The sequence below is a fragment of the Mustelus asterias genome, chromosome 17 (assembly GCF_964213995.1).
Source record: "Mustelus asterias chromosome 17, sMusAst1.hap1.1, whole genome shotgun sequence".
NCBI lineage: Eukaryota > Metazoa > Chordata > Chondrichthyes > Carcharhiniformes > Triakidae > Mustelus > Mustelus asterias.
Window position 1 is genome coordinate 86,184,570 of NC_135817.1, and position 20,374 is coordinate 86,204,943.

At 47.9% G+C, this 20,374-nt stretch overlaps 1 protein-coding gene across 1 annotated transcript in view; it reads left to right on the forward strand.

The window, feature by feature from the left end:
* The window catches only part of robo2 (roundabout, axon guidance receptor, homolog 2 (Drosophila)), a 530,474-nt gene that overhangs the window by 388,669 nt on the left and 121,431 nt on the right, over window positions 1-20,374 (forward strand). The window contains exons 10-12 of the mRNA XM_078233065.1: window positions 4,028-4,233; window positions 15,463-15,544; window positions 16,803-16,971. Coding sequence (XP_078089191.1) covers window positions 4,028-4,233; window positions 15,463-15,544; window positions 16,803-16,971 — 457 coding nt within the window. The remainder of the gene's footprint in view (window positions 1-4,027; window positions 4,234-15,462; window positions 15,545-16,802; window positions 16,972-20,374) is intronic.

Below are 20,374 nucleotides of genomic sequence, written 5' to 3' on the forward strand. Positions count from 1 at the left end.
TGTGTGTGCATATGTGTTTGTACATGTTTATGTGTATGTGTCTGTTTATGCATGTGTTTGTGTATGCTTGTGTGTGAGTGCATGCATGCATGTGTGTGTGCGTGAGTGTGTGTGTGCGTGAGTGTGTGTGTGAGCGTGTGTGTGTGAGCGTGTGTGTGTGAGCGTGTGTGTGAGCGTGTGTGTGTGAGCGTGTGTGTGTGAGCGTGTGTGTGTGAGCGTGTGTGTGTGAGCGTGTGTGTGTGAGCGTGTGTGTGTGTGAGCGTGTGTGTGTGAGCATGTGTGTGTGTGTGAGCGTGTGAGCGTGTGTGTGTGTGTGTGTGCGTGTGTGCTGGGGGTGAGAGGAGGAGGGGTTGATGCTGAAAGCCTGCTGTGTAGGCCTCAGAGGACCCCTTGGCTTGACAACAAAAAGTGTACACAATGTGTCAGATGATAAGCAATCAGGGTTTACGAGGAAAGAAATCCGTCAAAAAATGGCAGGCGGAAATTGCCTGAACGCAGACTCTGACTTTCCCGTGTGTGAGGTGAATTCAATGAGCATCCTCATTTGTCCTTTTTAAAGAAAAGGTCTCGCTCAAATTCTATGACAGGAATTAGAATCGTTTCCTTTACCCGCGTTCTCCCTCCAATTGTGTTTTTTTTTAAAGCAATGGAAATAGCTTCTCAGGGAAGATTTGTAAACCCACCTCCGAGCCGTGACCTCCACAAGTTGACAAAGTGATGCATTTTCATCCGATTCGAATTTACATGTAAATTAAAAGGTCATTTAGAATGAACGGCGAGGCAGTATTTTTAAATATCTGTCCACAAGGCCGTGTGATTCACTGCACTGCTTGCGAGTGGAATAAATGGGCGAGTGCGAGAGAGAGAGAGAGACAAAGATTGGCTGTGAGGACAGGGTCCTCTTAATAGTACACCTGCTGACAGTTCAGTGATGAACTGAGAGGGTCCTGTAAAGGCCTTATGTTCAAAGAATGTTGGTAATGAGAAAATTCCTGTCTCTTATGTTCAAGGACTTGTTCTTGGCCTCTGTCTGTTCCATTGTTACAAGATTCACTTCAATTATCCCATTTACCTCTGTGCCTGCGTTGATAACGGCCTTCGCACTGACAGCGAGAGATCATATTTACCTCATTTTCTCTTGTCAACCGCGCTGATATCCGACGCTGCAAAATCTTGGGCCTTCACCTCAAATTCTTGACAAGTGCGGTTCTGCTACAGTCGCTCCTCTCTGCGTGTGATGAATTTTTCAATCACACAATAACATAGTTCAGACCGTTCAAACCTGCCCTTATCCGATACTGCTTAGGCTTCAGGTGGCATAATTGGACAGGATTTTACGGCCTTGCTCGTCCCGAAACCATAAAATCCCACCCGAAGCCAACGGATCTTTCCATGCTTCACCCCTTCGCCCGCTCTGATTCCCGTGGTGGGCGGGAGGGGAAGGTTCCGGTCATTGTGTCCAGTTTTCGGCACCGCACTTTAGGAGGCAATGAAGCCTTGGTGAGGGTGACGGAGGAGATTTGCTGGAAGAGTAACAGGCAGGGACTTGAGTTATGTGCAGGAACTGGAGGAGCTCAATTCTTCTCCTTAGAGCAGAGAAGGTTAAGGCACGGTCGTAGGACGGAATTTAAATCCCCTCTCCTGAGGTAGGTTTGGGCCTTAAGTGGGCAATTAATGCCCACGCCACTGGTATTCACCAAGCAGCTGACAGGGTAGTGGCAAAGCAGCAAGATCAATGAACACATCTCGCTGTGTTTGCTGGTAGGCACCCAGTGGCAGAATTTGACTGGAGCACAGTGGGGGGGTGGGGGGGGGGGGGTGGGGGGGGGTTGGGGGGGGTGGGGGCAGCCCGCCCACCCACCATACCTAGCCCCCTCCCCCTAACTGCCCCCACCCCCATCCACCATACCCAGTCCCCTCCCTCCTCTCACACCCCCACCCCTACCCCCCCACCCCTCCATCTACTGTACCCAGTTCCCTCCCCTCTCTGCCTCCGCACCCACCGTACCCAGCCCTCTCCCCCTCCCTGCCCCCCCCCCCACCCCCCACCCACTCACTTCAAAATAAGTGAAGTTGTAAAATTCCGGTTGCTAATATTAGTGCACCATTGTTTACCTGAAAACTGCCCCCCCCCCCCTCCGCACACATGCCCCCCACCCCTCATTGTAACCGATGTGCCAACCCATGAGAAGGGAACCATTAGCATGTCACAGCTTTTGACTGGTTCAGAGTGCTTTACAGCCAGTTCCCTAAAGTGCGGTCACTGTTGTCATGCAGGAATTGTGGCAGCCAATTTACGCACAGCAAGCTCCCACAAACAGCAATGTGAGAAAGAGCAGATGGTCTGTTTGTAGTCGTGGCTACAGAGGGAGCAGTATTGGCCACAACACCAGGGAGAAGATCCTTGCCCCTCTCCCAGCTCTGGCTGTGGCAGGGAGGACCTGGGATTTAACCTCACATCCAATGGGAAGCAGGCCAGGCAGTGCGGCACTCCCTTGGTACTGCCCTCGGAGTGCCAACCTGGATGAGCTCAAGCCTCTCGAATGGGGACTGAACCCTGAACCTTCTGACACAACAAGAGTGTGGCAGCCATCACCAGACTGCAATAGATGGCCCAGCCCACAGTCCCACAAAGGTGTTAAGTGTTGGGGGGCGCCAAAGCAGTCGGCAGGGATTTTGGTGGGATAATCTGTTCTAATGCATTGGGTTGGGTGGCAGATGAGAGAAGCATTTCACAAAGATTTATGTGACTGGGCCTGAGAGCATTTCACAGATCACTAGGAACTTTAAGTGTTCTTTTAACCTTCGACCTCCATGTCCAAAGCAAGCTGTATTTCCTGTCATCAGCACTGCCTCAGATTCTGGAACATTCCATTATCCCTCTTCACTCAACAGACCTGTCAGCGTATTTATTTGGATTATATACTTTCTACTAAACTTCCATTAATAACAGCGCTGAGGTAAGTGATGATCATTGCTGGAAAATGGATGAATAGTGTTTGGTTTCACTGGAATATGGAATCTTACAGCACAGTAGGAGGTCATTTAGCTCTTTGGCCATACTTGTGGCAGCTTTTTCAAAAGGTATCCATTTAGTCGCACTCCCTGCTACCAGCCTTTCCCCAAAGCACAGATTCTTCTCCCTTTTCAAGCGTTTAAACAATTTTCTTTTCAAAATGAGTCTGGAAACAGCTTCCACCAGTTTTTTAACAATGAGTTCCTGGTCGCGACTATTTAAGAACCAGGGCTCCTTGTCGCTGAGGCTGAGATGGCCAATTAGGGATCAAACCAATTCATTCAGAATGGCGAGGAGGTAAATATTGAAAGGTCGTTTCTGCTGCTTGGTTAATCCAGTTGGTAACAGGGTAATCAGCAGAAATAATCTCAGAGAATCATAAATACAAAGGGAGATAGATAGAGAGAGAGAGACTGGGAGGAGCAGATAAGCAATGAGAGGATAGAGAGTGAGAATGGAGATGGAGATTGAGAAGTGGGGAGAGAGAGAGATTGAGGGGAGAGAGAGAGATTGAGGGGAGAGAGAGAGATTGAGGGGAGAGAGAGAGATTGAGGGGAGAGAGAGAGATTGAGGGGAGAGAGAGAGATTGAGGGGAGAGAGATTGAGAGGAATGAGATTGAGAAGGAGAGAGAGAGAGATTGAACGGGAGAGAGAGAGAGAGAGATTGAGAAGGAGAGAGATTGAGAGGTAAAAGAGACTGAAAGGAGAGAGAGATTGAGGGAGAAAGTTTAAGAGGAGAGAGAGATTGAGAGGGGGAGAGAGAGATTGAGGGAGAAAGTTAAGGGGAGAGAGAGATTGAGAGGGGGAGAGAGAGATTGAGGGAGAAAGTTTAAGAGGAGAGAGAGATTGAGGAGGGAGAGAGAGATTGAGTGGGAAGATTGCAATTGAGAGGCAGAACAAGATCAAGGGGATTCTTGAATCACAATGACTGTCGAAATTGTTGTTAGTTGGAGATGGATTGAGGAGTCTTTCTGTAACATTCTGTAACCTTTTTAATTTGGTTCTTCATAGTTCTAACGGACAGACCGCCTCCCATCATCCGGCAGGGCCCAGCCAATCAGACTTTGGGTGTGGATGGGACCACTCTGCTGAAATGCCAGGCCACTGGAGATCCTATTCCAACAATCAGCTGGCTGAAAGATGGGGTCAGTCTCCTTGGCAAAGACCCCCGAATGTCTCTCCAGGAATTGGGAAGTCTGCAAATTAAGAATTTACGGGTAAGTACTCAGAACAAAGAAACCATCAACTGCCTTTTGTGCTCATTTGCTACCTAGAAAGTGGAGTAAGGTCATTGGATGAGTAATCCAGAGGCCCAGGCTGATGCTTTGGTGACAGAGGTTCAAGCCCCACCACGGCAGCTGGTGGAATTTCAATTCAAGTAATAAAAATCTGGAATTGAAAGCTAGTCTCTGTAATCGTGATCAGGACCCGATTGTCAGTTCTCACTAATGTCCTCCAGGGAAGGAAATCTGCGTCCTTACCCGGTCTGGCCTACATGTGACTCCAGAGCCACGGCAACGTGTTTGACTCTCAAATACTCCCTGAACTGGAGGGCAGTGAGGGGCGGGAAATAAATGCTTGCCCAGTCAGTGGTGCCCACATCTGGAAACGAAGCAAAAAACGATTGCCCTTTGGTTTTGTAAGACCTCCTCATTTGTGCTCGCAATATTTCAATCCCGTGGCATGGGTTAGATACAGAGTAAAGTTCCCTCTACACTGTCCCCATCAAACATTCCCAGGACAGGTACAGCACGGGGTTAGATACAGAGTAAAGCTCCCTCTACACTGTCCCCATCAAACACTCCCAGGACAGGTACAGCACGGGGTTAGATACAGAGTAAAGCTCCCTCTACACTGTCCCCCATCAAACACTCCCAGGACAGGTACAGCACGGGGTTAGATACAGAGTAAAGCTCCCTCTACACTGTCCCCATCAAACACTCCCAGGACAGGTACAGCACGGGGTTAGATACAGAGTAAAGCTCCCTCTACACTGTCCCCATCAAACACTCCCAGGACAGGTACAGCACGGGGTTAGATACAGAGTAAAGCTCCCTCTACACTGTCCCCATCAAACACTCCCAGGGCAGGTACAGCACGGGGTTAGATACAGAGTAAAGCTCCCTCTACACTGTCCCCATCAAACACTCCCAGGGCAGGTACAGCACGGGGTTAGATACAGAGTAAAGCTCCCTCTACACTGTCCCCATCAAACACTCCCAGGGCAGGTACAGCACGGGGTTAGATACAGAGTAAAGCTCCCTCTACACTGTCCCCATCAAACACTCCCAGGACAGATACAGCACGGGGTTTGATACAGAGTAAAGATCCCTCTACACTGTCCCCATCAAACACTCCTAGGCCACTGCGGAGTCCTCAGTTGTATGTGACATTTCAGTTCACTGTCGATTCTTGAGGCAGACAAATTTGAAATGTACCACTGGCTACCGACTCACCTGGGCTGAGAAGGTTCATCTCCGAGTGAACCATTAGAGTTTGGAGATAAACCTATTGTCTGTTGAGGCCCAAGCTTGTGCATTGCAAAGGTTTTGCAGTGTTTGTTGAAGCTCGTTAAGGTTTTGTTTGTATATTTCCAACACATCACATGAGCATTACTTCAATAACGTTTAAACATTGGCAAGTCATGTTGCAGCTTTATAGAACCTTAGTTAGGCCGCACTTGGAATATAGTGTTCAATTCTGGTCGTCACACTACCAGAAGGATGTGAAGGCTTTGGAGAGGGTACAGAAAAGATTTACCAGGATGTTGCCTGGTATGGAGGGCATTGGCTATGTGGAGAGGTTGGAGAAACTTGGTTTGTTCTCACTGGAATGATGGAGGTTGAGGGGCGACCTGATAGAAGTCTACAAGATTATCAGGGACATGGACAGAGTGGATAGTCAGAAGCTTTTACCCAGGTGGAAGAGTCAATTACTAGGGGGATGTAGGTTTAAGGTGCGAGGGGCAAAGTTTAAAGGAGATGTATGAGGCAAGTTTTTTATACAGAGGGTGGTGAGTGCCTGGAACTCGCTGCCAGGGGAGGTAGTGGAAGCAGATACGATAGTGAGTTTTAAGGGGCGTCTGGACAAATACATGAATAGGATGGGAATAGAGGGGTATGGTCCTCGGAAGGGTAGTGGGCTTTAGTTCAGTCGGGCAGCATGGTCGGTGCAGGCTTGGAGGGCTGAAGGGCCTGCTCCTGTGCTGTAATTTTCTTTGTTCCTTTTCTGATTGTTTCTATTTTAATGCAAATCAAAGGGCGGTATTTTCCGATTTTTTGGCTAAGTGTCAACTCAGGCAGGAAAAGCTGGGTGTAGATGCAGTGCCAATGCTTCCCGCCATAATTTTTGGTGCATAGTCAAAAGAAACCCAAGGGACAGGTCTCACGATGGCACGTTGGCTGGGCGGGTTTGGAATGAGTTCCTTGTTTTTTTATTCATTCGTGAGACTTGGGCATCGCTGGCTGGCCAGCATTTATTACCCATCCGTAGTTGCCCTTGAGGAGGTGGTGGTGAGCTGACTTCTTGTCCATGTGCTGTGGGTTGACCCACAATGCCGTTAGGGAGGGAATTCCAGGATTTTGACCCACCGGCAGTGAAGGAACAGCGATATATTTCTAAGTTAGGATGGTGAGTGGATCGGAGGGTGGTGTTCCCATGTATAGAACATAGAACATTACAGCGCAGTACAGGCCCTTCGGCCCTCGATGTTGCGCCAACCAGTGAAACCAATCTAAAGCCCCTCTAACCTACACTCTTCCAATATCATCCATATGTTTATCCAATAACCATTTGAATATTCTTAATGTTGACGAGTCCACTACTGCTGCAGGCAGGGCATTCCATGCCCTTACTACTCTCTGAGTAAAGAACCTACCTCTAACATCTGTCCTATATCTCTCACCCCTCAATTTAAAGCTATGTCCCCTCGTGTTAGCCATCGCCATCCGAGGAAAAAGGCACTCATTATCCACCCTATCTAATCCTCTGATCATCTTGTATGCCTCTATTAAGTCACCTCTTAACCTTCTTCTCTCTAACGAAAACAACCTCAAGTCCCTCAGCCTTTCCTCATATGATCTTCCCACCATACCAGGCAACAGCCTGGTAAATCTCCTCTGCACCCTTTCCAACACTTCCACATCTTTCCTATAATGCGGCGACCAGAACTGTACGCAATACTCCAAGTGCGGCCGCACCAGAGTTTTGTACAGTTGCAGCATGACCTCATGGCTCCGAAACTCAATCCCTCTACCAATAAAAGCTAACACACCGTACGCCTTCTTAACAGCCCTATCAACCTGGGTGCCAACTTTCAGGGATCTATGCACATGGACACCCAGATCCCTCTGTTCATCCACACTACCAAGTATCTTACCATTAGCCCAGTACTCTGTATTCCTGTTACTCCTTCCAAAGTGAATCACCTCACACTTTTCCGCATTAACCTCCATTTGCCACCTCTCAGCCCAGCTCCGCAGCTTATCTATGTCCCTCTGTAACATGCCACTTCCCTCCGCACTGTCTACAACTCCACCGACTTTAGTGTCATCAGCAAATTTACTAACCCATCCTTCTACGCCGTCATCCAAGTCATTTATAAAAATGACAAACAGCAGTGGCCCCAAAACAGATCCTTGTGGTACACCAGTAGTAACTGAACTCCAGGATGAATATTTCCCATCAACCACCACCCTCTGTTTTCTTACAGCTAGCCAATTCCTGATCCAAACCACTAAATCACCCTCAATCCCATGTGTCCGTATTTTCTGCAATAGCTCACCATGGGGAACCTTATCAAACGCTCTACTGAAATCCATATACACCACATCAACTGCTTTACCCTCATCCACCTCTTTGGTCACCTTCTCAAAGAACTCAGTAAGGTTTATGAGGCACGACCTGCCCTTGTCCTTCTAGATGGAAGTGGTAGTGCGTTTGGAAGGTGCTGTCGAAGGATCTTTGGAGAATTTTTGCAGTACATCTTGTAGATAGTACACACTGGTGCTACTGAGCGTTGCTGGTGTAGGTGGTACGAACACTGTTTGTAGATGTGGTGCCAATCAAGCAGACTGCTTTGTCTTGGATGGTGTCGAGCTTCTTGAGTGTTGTTGGAGGTGCACCCATCCAGGCAAGTGGGGAGTATTCCATCACACTCCTGACTTGTGCCTTGTAGATGGTGGATTTGGGGAGTCAAGAGGTGAGTTACTCATCGCAGCATTCCTAGCTTCTGACCTGCTCTTGTAGCCACTGTGTTTATGTGGCGAGTCCAGATCAAGTTGCAGACTGAGCCTCACCCCCATCTCTTGCCCAGAAATCTGTGACTTGCCTATTTTCTCTCTCAAACACACCATTCTTTCCCATCAAACCTCAAGGCCTTGGACAGGTGCCAGTTCCCATTTCATAAATTCCACTTGTGCCTTTTCTCAATCATTTTGTTGAAAGATTCATTCATGCTCCGACCAATATTCAAATAGAAAGGGTCGAAGGAACAGAAAATAAAGCTGGTAAAAATCATCAAAGCATCTTTGTCTTAAATTCACGTGCCAAGGGCCGAATGAATTGCTGCCTCAAATCTGTTATCGTTTGTCTGCAGACATTCGTCTAAAGCCAGAGAAAGGGTTTTGTACAGAGAAAGAGTTTTGCCTCACTGAATTTCAAGAGCTCACAAGATCTGGAGCACCTTGTACAGACAGATGTAACGATTGCAAAACAATAACTAGCCCTCCAAACTTGACTCACTTCATTCACTGTTTTACTCCAATGTACCCAACACTCTGACTCCAATTCTGCCTAATAGCCCCACACCCCTCACTGTAACACTCAGATATACCCCACACTCCTCCCTGTAACACTCTGATATATCCCACGCTGTAACACTGATATACCCCACACCCCTCACTGTAACACTCTGATATACCCCACACTCCTCATTGTAACACTCTGATATACCCCACACCCCTCACTGTAACACTCTGATATACCTCACACTCCTCATTGTAATACTCTGATATACCCCACACCCCTCACTGTAACACTGATATACCCCACACCCCTCACTGTAACACTCTGATATACCCCACACCCCTCACTGTAATACTCTGATATACTCCACACCCCTCACTGTAACACTGATATACCCCACACCCCTCACTGTAACACTCTGATATACCCCACACCCCTCACTGTAATACTCTGATATATCCCACACCCCTCACTGTAACACTGTTGTACCCCACACCCCACACTATAACACTGACATACCCCACAGCCCTCACTGTAACACTCTGAAATACCCCATACCCCTCACTGTAACACTGATATACCCCACATCTCTCACTGTAACACTTGGTAAACTGTACACCCCTCACAGTAACACTCTGATATACTCCACACCCCTCAATGTAACACTGATATACCCCACACCCCTCACTGTAACACTCTGATATATCCCACACCCCTCAATGTAACACTGATATACCCCACATCTCTCACTGTAACACTTGATATACTGCACACCCCTCACTGTAACACTCTGATATACCCCACACTCCCCAATATAACAGTCTGCTATATCTCACACCCCTCACTGTAACACTCTGAAATACCTCACACCACTTGCTGTAACACTGATATACCCCACATGTCTCACTGTAACACTGTTGTACCCCACACCCCACACTATAACACTGACATACCCCACAGCCCTCACTGTAACCCCTTGATATACCCCACACCCCCCCCCCACCTCACTGTCACACTGATATTAACCCACAGCCTTCAGTGTAACACACTGATATACCCCACACCCCTCACTGTACTACTCTGATATACCCTATTCCCCGAGATGTAATACTCTGATATACTCCATACCCCTCACAGTAACACCCTGATATACCCCATACCCCTAACTGTAACACTCTGATATACCCCACATCCCTTACCGTAACATGGGTCGGTGGGTTTGATGGATATGGGGAGAAAGTGGGTAGATGGGATTGAGGGATGCGGGGAGAAGATGAGGAGGTGGGATTGAGGGATATGGGGAGAAGGTGGGTCGGTGGGATTGAGGGACATGGGGAGAAGGTGGGGAGGTGGGATTGAGGGACATGGGGAGACGGTGGGTTTATCTTTCAACAAGGTCTTTGACTCTTTCCTATTGTTGAGAATTATTTTCTACTGGCCAATGTCAGTCTACCCAGGATGTTAGTTTATTCTCTCAGTCCCAATCAGAAGATCAGCCCGTGATCGCCTGTGTTTGAACTCAGTAAATCATCAATTATCAGTGCAGGATGAGATGTAAAAGGAAGACCTGTCGAGTCAACAGCTGATGTAAAAGACTGAGAAAAAATGATGAGGAAAATGTTGTGGTCGACAATTCATGAGAAGGAAAGTCTGTTCTCAGCTCCTGGAATGTTGTCCAATATAAATTAATTATAAACCGCCTGAGGACAAAATAGAATTTATTGAAAAATTAATGTCAGCATTGCTTTAGATAAACAATTTAGTCTTTCTTGTCATGTCGCAAGGCATGCACAGGTCACAGGGGTTAATGCCTTTCTGCTGTTGGAGTTGAATTCAACTCATCGCTTTAATGTCCTGTCTCGCCTGGGTCAACCCCGGAGAGCAACAATTAAAGCCAGCAGCCAGCAAAACTCATAACAAAACTTACACTGGGATGATGGACTGGCCCCTCGGAGGGAGACGGAGTTACAGGACAGATCCCTGCACTCCTGTTGTAGCAGTGTAGAACGGTGGAGCTCAGAAGAGCTATTCAGGCCCTCACTCCAATGCTGCCAAGTTTTTTTATTCATTCGTGGGACATGGGTGCCAGCATTTACTGCCCATCCCTAGTTGCCCGCGGGCAATTGAGAGTCAACCACATTGCTGTGGCTCTGGTGTCACATGTAGGCCAGACCAGATAAGGACAGGAGATTTCCTTCCCTGAAGGATATTCGTGAACCAGATGGGTTTTTCCGACAATGGTTTCATGGTCATCAGTAGATTCTTAATTCCAGATATTTTTTATTGAATTCAAATTCCACCATCTGCCGTGGCGGGATTCGAACCTGGGTCCCCAGAACATTAGTTGAGTTTCCGGATTAATAGCCCCGCGACAATACCACTAGGCCATCGCCACTCCAAGTAGAAAGAGAAACCCAATTAGTCCCACTTCGCTCCTCATAACCTTCTAAATTAATTCTCCTTTGAGCATTCATCCAGTTCCCTTTTGGAAGGTCCTGTTGAAGCTGCTTCCACTGTCCTTTCAGACAGTGCCTTCCAGATCACAACAACTTGCTGCAGAAGAAGCTGGAATTCCCTAACAGCACTGTGGCTGTACCTCCAGCACAGGTACTGCAGCAGCACCTTCTCAATGGGCAACGAGGAATGAATGCTAAGCTCTCACATCCCGTTGGAATATAGGAATGGGGAGGCCATTTACCCCTTGAAACTGTTCCACCACTCACTGGGATGATGGCCAGTCTCTAACCTAACTCGGTATACCTGCCTTTACTCATAGAGTCAGAGAGGTTTACAGCATGGAGACAGGCTCTTCGGCACAACTTGTCCATGCTGCCCTTTTTTTAACCACTAAGCGAGTCCCAATTGCCCGAGTTTGGCCCATATCCCTCCATACCCATCTTACCTAGTATCGCTTAGTACCTTTTGCTCACAAAAATCTATCAATCTCTGATTTTAAGTTAAGCATATTGCATAGGGGTGGCACATTGGCACAGTGGTTAGCATTGCTGCCTCACAGCTCCAGGGACCTGGGTTCAATTCCAGCCTTGGATGACTGTGTGGAGTTTGCAAATTCTCCCCGTGTCTGCGTGGGTTTCCTCCGGTGGCTCCAGCTTCCTCCCACAGTCCAATGATGTGTAGGTTAGGGGGATTAGCCATGATAAATGTGTGGGGTAACGGGGATAGATTGGGGGAAAGGACTTGGGTCAGATACTTTGTCAGAGAGTCAGTGCAGGCTTGATGGGCTGAATGGTCTCCTTCTGCATAGAATACCTACAGTACAGAAAGAAGTAGGCCATTCGGCCCACCGAGCCTGCACTGACAACAATCCTACCCAGCCCTATCCCGCAACCCCAGATATTTACCCTCCTAATCCCCCTGACACTAAGGGTCAATTTTGCATGGCCAATCAACCTAACCCACACATCTTTGGACTGTGGGAGGAAACCAGAGCACCCGGAGGAAACCCCCGTAGACACGGGGAGAATGTACAAACTTTGCACAGACAGTGATCCAAGCTGGGAATTGAACCCGGGTCCCTGGTGCCGTGAGGCAGCAGTGCTAACCACTGTGCCACCGTGCCGCACTATAGGGATCAATGATTCTATGAATTGCCATTTATGGACATCAGTTTAAAATGTTATCACACTTTTGTGTGTCATGAGTTTTTCCTAACTTCACTCCTGGATAGTCTGGCTCTAAATGGTTAGACTACATCCAAATCCCAATACAACTATGTCCCTTCGACCTGGACTCCCCAACCAGCAGAAATAATTCTTGCCCCTCTCTACCTCATCTGTTCCCCTTAATATCTTGCAAATTTCAATCAAATCAGTCCTTAACCTTCTAAATGCCAAGGACTTTGTCTTTTAAAAAGCGCTTAGACAATTAGATGGGTAAGATAGGTATAGAGGGATATGGGCCAAATGCGGGCAATTGGGACGAGCTTAGTGGTTAAAAAAAGGGCGGCATGGACAAGTTGGGCCGAAGGGCCTGTTTCCATGCTGCAAACCTCTATGACTCTATGACTGCAAGCCTGGTTTGTTTACCCACACTTTGGAATTTAACCCAGGAGTACAGGTATCACTCAGTCTACACTGCACTCCCTCCAAGCTCAGTATCTCCTTCCGAAGGTGTGATCCTGATAACTATTCCTAATACTCCAGGCATGGTCTAACCAGGGTTTTGTAGAGCTGGACTATGATTTTGTAGAGCTGGACTATGGTTTGGGGCAGCACGGTGGCACAGTGGTTAGTACTGCTACCTCACAGTGCCAGGGACCGGGTTCAATTCCGGCCTCGGGTCACTATCTGTGTGGAGTTTGCAAGTTCTCCGCATGTCTGCATGGGTTTCCTCCGGATGCTCCAAAGATTGGCAATGCTAAATTGTCCCGTAGTGTCAGGGGACTAGCTAGGGTAAATGTATGGGGTTATGGGGATAGGGCCTGGGTGGGATTGTGGTTGGTGCAGACTCAATGGGTCGAATGGCCTCCTTCTGCACTGTATGATTTTGTCTCTTTATATTGCTGTCTTCTAGATATAAAGACAGTAAGTAGTCTCACAACACCAGGTTAAAGTCCAACAGGTTTATTTGGTAGCACAAGCCACTAGCTTTCAGAGCGCTGCCCCTTCATCAGGTAAGTGGGAATTCTGTTCACAAACAGGGCATATAAAGACACAAACTCAATTTACAAAATAATGGTACTTCCCCGGAGTGGAGAAGCTACGACATCTTCTCCAGAGCCTTCAACGTGTCTTTGATGAAGACGAACATCTCGCCAAGGCCATCCCCACACCCCCAATTCTTGCCTTCAAACAACCTAAAACAGACCATTGGCCGCAGCAAACTACCCAGCCTTCAGGGGAACAGTGACCACGACACCATACAACCCTGCCACAGCAACCTCTGCAAGACGTGCCGGATCCTCGACACGGATGCCATCATCTCACGTGAGAACACCATCCACCAGGTACACGGTACATACTTTTGCAACTCGGCCAACGTTGTCTACCTGATACGCTGCAGGAAAGGATGTCCCGAGGCATGGTACATTGGGGAGACCATGCAGATGCTACGACAATGGATGAATGAACACTGCTCGACAATCACCAGGCAACAGTGTTCTCTTCCTGTTGGGGAACACTTCAGCGGTCACGGGCATTCGGCCTCTGACCTTCAGGTAAGTGTTCTCCAAGGCGGCCTTCACAACACAAGACAGTGCAGAGTCGCTGAGCAGAGACTGATAGCCAGGTTCCGCACACAAGAGAACGGCCTCAACCGGGATCTTGGGTTCATTTCACACTATCTGTAACCCCCACGACTTGCCTGGGCTTGCAAAATCTCACTAACTGTCCTGGCTGGAGACAACATACATCTCTTTAACCTGTGCTTAACGCTCTCTCCACTCATAGTGTCTGTACCTTTAAGACTTGATTAGCTATAAAGACTCGCATTCCAACCATTATTTTGTAAATTGAGTTTGTGTCTTTATATGCCCTGTTTGTGAACAGAACTCCCACTTACCTGATGAAGGAGCAGAGCTCTGAAAGCTGGTGGCTTTTGCTACCAAATAAACCTGTTGGATTTTAACCTGGTGTTGTGAGACTTCTTACTGTGTTTACCCCAGTCCAATGCCGGTATCTCCACATCATGGCTAGATATAAAGGCCAGTGTTTATGAGCTTTTTGATTATTTTCTGTTTTGGTTCATGATTTTTTAATAATTGGACCAGTGGGCTGACGAATGGCAGATGGAGTTTAATTTAGATAAATGCGAGGTGATGCATTTTGGTAAATTGAACCAAGGCAGGACTTACTCAGTTAATGGTAGGGCATTGGGGAGAGTTACAGAACAAAGAGATCTAGGGGTACAGGTTCATAACTCCTTGAAAGTGGAGTCACAGGTGGACAGAGTGTTGAAGAAGACATTCAGCATGCTTGGTTTCATTGGTCAGAACATTAAATACAGGAATTGGGACGTCTTGTTGCAGTTGTACAAGACATTGATAAGGTCACACTTGGAATACTGTGTACAGTTCTGGTCACCCTATTATAGAAAGGATATAATTCAAACTAAAAAGAGTGCAGAAAAGATTTAATCGGATGCTACCGGGACTTGATGGTTTGAGTTATAAGGAGAGGATGGATAGACTGGGACTTTTTCCTTTGGAGCATAGAAGGCTGAGGGGTGAACTTATAGAGGTCCATAAAATAATGAGGGGCACAGATCAGCTAGATAGTCAATATCTTTTCCCAAAGGTAGGGGAGTCTAAAACTAGAGGGCATAGGTTTAAGGTGAGAGGGGAGAGATACAAAAGTGTCCAGAGGGGCAACTTTTTCACACAGAGGGTGGTGAGTGTTTGGAACAAGCTGCCAGAGGTAGTAGTAGAGGCGGGTACAATTTTGTCTTTTAAAAAGCATTTAGACAGTTACATGGGTATGATGGGTATAGAGGGATATGGGCCAAATGCGGGCAATTGGACTAACTTCGGGATTTTTAAAAAAGGGTGGCATGGACAAGTTGGGCCGAAGGGCCTGTTTCCAGGCTGTAAACCTCTATGACTCTATGACTCTAATCTGTGTTTTGGATTACAAAGCTTCTTTCAACCACCGCTCTTCCTCTCTTTTCACCATTTTGAAAGTTTACACACCGCTTGAGAAGGAATGAACGGTAAGGATTAACCTCTATTTCTGTCTCACTCTCAGGTCACAGACTCTGGAATCTATACATGCGTTGCCACAAGCTCAAGTGGAGAAACTTCCTGGAGTGCGTTTTTGGAAGTGCGAGGTATTCCCTCAGTCTTGGTTTTCATTGCTATAAATCGATGTATTCCTCGATACTTTTATTTCCAGCCTTCAGTCGAGAAGCAGAGACCTTGAGGGAAAACTCTGATGCTGAAAGGTGTGGGAAAGAAAGAGGCGACTCAGCCAGTGGGACTGACCTTTGGTTTTTAGTGTCTGGATGTTGTCATTTGGGAAGGAAAAGCGAAAGGAGATTCCATCAGGTTGGAGCAGAGAGGAGACAGACCGTGGGTGGACAGTTCACAGGTCGGTGGATGATCAGAGAGTCAAGCTGGAGGATCATGGGGGTCAGGGAATGAGCTGTGAGAAGGTGGAGGGTCAGAGGTCGAGTATGAGCACCCCTGGCAGGTGTGGGGGTCTTTTGAATCAGAAAGATTGGTGTCCAAGTCTAATTCCAAGTCTTGAACACAAAAATCAAGGCTGACGCTCCCTGTGTGGTACTGAGGGAGCTCTGCACTGCTGGAGATGATGTCTCCCAGGACTCAAATTAAACCAAGGGCCTGTATGTCCCCTCAGGGAAATGTAAAAGATCCCATGGCATCATTGTAAAGAATGACCAATATTTATCACTCAGTAAGCACCACCGAAAGCAGATTATCTTGTATTATAGAATCATAGAATCCTACAGTGCAGAAGGAGGCCATTCAGCCCATTGCATCTGCACCAACCAGAACCCCACCCAGACCCTATCCCCATAACCCTGTGCATTTACCCGAGCTAGTCCCTCTGGCACTAAGGGTCAATTTAGCATGGCCAATCCATCTAACCCGCACATCTTTGGACTGTGGGAGGAAACCGGAGCAGACACACGGAGAACGTGCAAATTCCACACAGATGGTGACCCAAGCCGGGAATCAAACCCCCCGGGTCCCTGGCGCCATGAGGCAGCAGTGCTAACACACTGTGTCATTAGCACATTGCTGTTTGTGGGATCTTGCTGTGCAAACGTTGGCTGCCACATGATACAGTGGCTACACTCCAAATTTACTTGTCTACAAAGCTCTTTGAGATGTCCAATTGTTGCAAAAAAGCGGCCAATAAACACAAGTCTTTCTTTGACTGTATGGGACTGGGTGGCGAAGCGGTTGAGCTGAGGGTTCAGGGGATTGGGTAATAAGTTATGGGCTGTCAAGTGGTCAGCGGGTCAGTGGTTGTGAGTTGGGGGATGAGATAATGGTGGATCGACATTCGGGGGGATCAGAATCTGCGCTCTCCCCTCAAACAAATTGTTTTCGTTTTTGCAGAGTCAGGTGCAGCAACTGTCAACGTCAAGATGGATATGGACGCCCTGCCTGGATCCCCGTCCAAACCTCAAGTTGCTGACGTCACGAGGAACACCGTCACGCTCACCTGGTTGGAGGGGAAACACGTTGGGTCTTCATCAGTCACATCGTATGTCATTGAGGCCTTCAGGTATGTGAACACAAAGAACCCGCATTCTGAGAGAGCATACAAGGCCTTGGTTTAATTTAACCTCTGGGAGACGGCATCTCCGGCAGTGCAGTCCTCCCTCAGTACCGCACTGATTTTTGCCCTCAAGGCCTGGACTGGGACTTGAACATGAAGCCTGCTGATTCAGAAGTGACGGAGCCACCGACAGAACCACACCTGCCAAGGGAGCTCGTGCCAGGCCACTGACTCCCCCCACCCCGCCAACCCCCCTCCCTCCCCCCAACTCCCCACAGCTCATCCCTTGATTCCACGACCCTCCAGCTGGACTCTCTCTGATTATCCAAACCACGAGGGAGAGAGAGCCAAGTTACAGATCCAGCTGAGGGTATTTTCACCTGAAGGAGGCACAGGTTCAAGTTCCAGTCCAACAGAACAATCTCAGGCTGACAGTCTCCGTGGCCATATTGAGGGAGTGCTCCACTGCTGCAGGTAAAGTTTTTCAGGAGAGACATTGAGCTGAGATCCAATCTGCTCTCCCCAGTGGGTTGGAAAGTCCTACTCTCATTGTTTCTCAGACACGCTCTCCCAATTCTCTGGGCAAGTATTTACCTCTCGACCAACATCACTGCTTGTTATGACACTGCTGTTTGTGGGGACTTGGGGAGAACGTGCAAACTCCACACAGACAGTGATCCAAGCCGGGAATCGAACCCGGGTCCCCGGCGCTGTGAGGCAGCAGTGCTAACCACCGTGCCACAGATTTTTCTGCCTCTGTATTGAATCCTGGTTATTGGCCCACTCATTACACCGAATCGGCTGTGCTTGCTATATTTCCTACGTTAAAACAATGGCCACGCTTCAAAAACTGTAAAGCATTTTGGGGCATCCTGAGGTTGTGAAAGGTGCTATCGAAATGAAACTTATTTCTTTCATGTGAAGCAGCAACCAGTAAATTTCCAGCACAGAAGGAGCCCATTCGGCCTTACATGAAAGGTCAAGCTCATTGTGTAGAATAGTTGGTCTTCACCCGAATCATAGAATCCTACAGTGCAGAAGGAGGCCATTTGGCCCATTGAGTCTGCACCGACTACAATCCCACCCAGGCCCTATCCCCATAACCCCATGTATTTACCCTAGCTAGTCCCCCTGACACTAAGGGGCAATTTAGCATGGCCAATCCACCTAGCCCGCACATCTTTGGAATGTGGGAGGAAACCAGAGCCCCCACGGAAACCGATGCAGACACAGGGAGAACATGCAAACTCCACACAATCAGCGGCCCAAGCCGGGAATCGAACCAGGGTCCCTGGCGCTGTGATACAGCAGTGCTAACCCACTGTGCCGCTGAGCTGCTGTCTGGCTTGGTGATTACTGTACGTGTTAAAATGGAAATTCCCTTTGCCCAACAAGAATCTTTCAATCCCAACCTTGAATTTTTCAATTGACATCGTGGCGTGACATCAGCCCTGAACAAAAAGGACTTGTATTGAGCAGGGGAAAGATTCTTTGCAGGGGGCTTTTTAGATCAAAATTTGTGCTTAAAGAGATATTTGGGGAGGTGACCAAAAGCTTGTTCACAGAATTGGCTTCAAGGAGCATCCTAAAGGAGGAGTGACAGGCAGAGAGGAGGAGAGATTGAGGAAAGGCGATTCAGGTTTGGCAACTGACAGCACGGCATCTGACTGCAGAGCGTTGAAAATCAGGATTCCACAAGAGACCAAAATCGGCCTGAGTGCAGAGGCTACAGGGATATCTGGGAGCTGGCGGAGAGTCTGGAGATGGAATAGAGGCAAGGCCATGGAGGGATTTGAAAACAAGGCTGCGACGTTTATACTGAAGAGATTTTTGGACCAGGGCCAGCCTTGTGTTCAGATCTCTTGGCGCTGCCGTTTGGTCACATTCCAGCAAGCTCCAGTTATCCGGGCACACCAGCTGGACATAGGCAAAGCCGGGAGATCGACTGTGAAGCTGAGAAAAGCCACAGTTACTGTGGCATCAGGAGCAGTAAAGCTAACCCTGGACCGGTGGCACTCTCACCCCTGCACAAGGGCCTCAACTCCAGTGGGCCCAGTTGCCAGGCAACAGGAGACACTGGGTCCTCGGGTAAAATATATTTTGTGTTCTGGAATTAGTGTCCCAGAGCTCATTATGCGAGAACTAATTGTGTTAACAGATTAAGCGTGAGGTAATTGTATTAACAGATTAAGCCATGTGTTTGCTTTTTGTTCCTGGTCTCTGTCTGTTTCGAAAACGCTTCAGCGAGTGATGGACTTCAATGACGCTGAGAGACTGCAGAAACTGGGATTGTTCCCCTCTGAGCAGAGAAGGTCAATGGGAAGATTTGATAGTGGTGTTCAAAATAATGAGGGACTGTGGTAAAGTAAAAAGGGGGAGACTCCAGCTGACACTGACAGGGGAGCCGGTAACGAGAGAACACAAAATAAATGTAATTGGCAAAATCATGATCAAAACATGGGAACTGGAAAAAAAACCATTCAGTCATAGAATCATAGAAACCCGACAGTGCAGAAGGAGGCCATTCGGCCCATTGAGTCTGCGCAGACAACAATCCCACCCCAGGCCCTATCTACACCAACCCCACACATTCACCCCACGAATCCCTCTAACCTACAACTCACGGGATACTAAGGGGCAATTTAGCATGGCCAATCAACCTAACCAGCACATCTTTAGACTGTGGGAGAAAACCGAGCACCCGGAGGAAACCGGAGTCACTCAAGCCTAATTCTTTTTTTATTCCTTCATGGGACATGGATATTTGTTGCCCATTTCTTCAATTGAGTAGCTTGCTCGGCCATTTCAGAGGGCAGTAAAGATTTACATAATGTAGAAGTTTATTTATTAGTCACAAGCAGGCTTACATTAACACTGCAATGAAGTTACTGTGAAAATCCCCTAGTCACCACACTCTGGCACCTGTTCGGGTACACTGCGGGAGAATTTAGCATGACCAATGCCCCTAACCAGCACGTCTTTCAGACTGTGGGAGGAAACCGGAGGAAACCCACGCAGACACGGGGAGAACATGCAGACTCCGCACAGACAGTGACCCAAACTGGGAATCGAACCCAGGTCCCTGGCGCTTTGAGGTAGCAGTGCTAACCCACTGTGCCACCGTGCCACCCCTCATGTCAACCAGACCGGGTAAAGACAGCAGATTTCTTTCCCTAAAAGACATTAGTGAATCAGATGGTGTTTTACATCAATCAATGATATCTTCACGGTCTCCCATTACTGAGACTAGCTTTCAAATCCAGAATTCATTTCATTTAAATTTCACCAGCTTCTGCGCAGGGATTGATCTCATGTTGCTGGAGATTGCTGCTCCAGTGTCATTCCCACTATGCCACCAACTCCTCTTGGATAATCTGTGTCTTAACTCCATCTGCCCATTTTTAATATT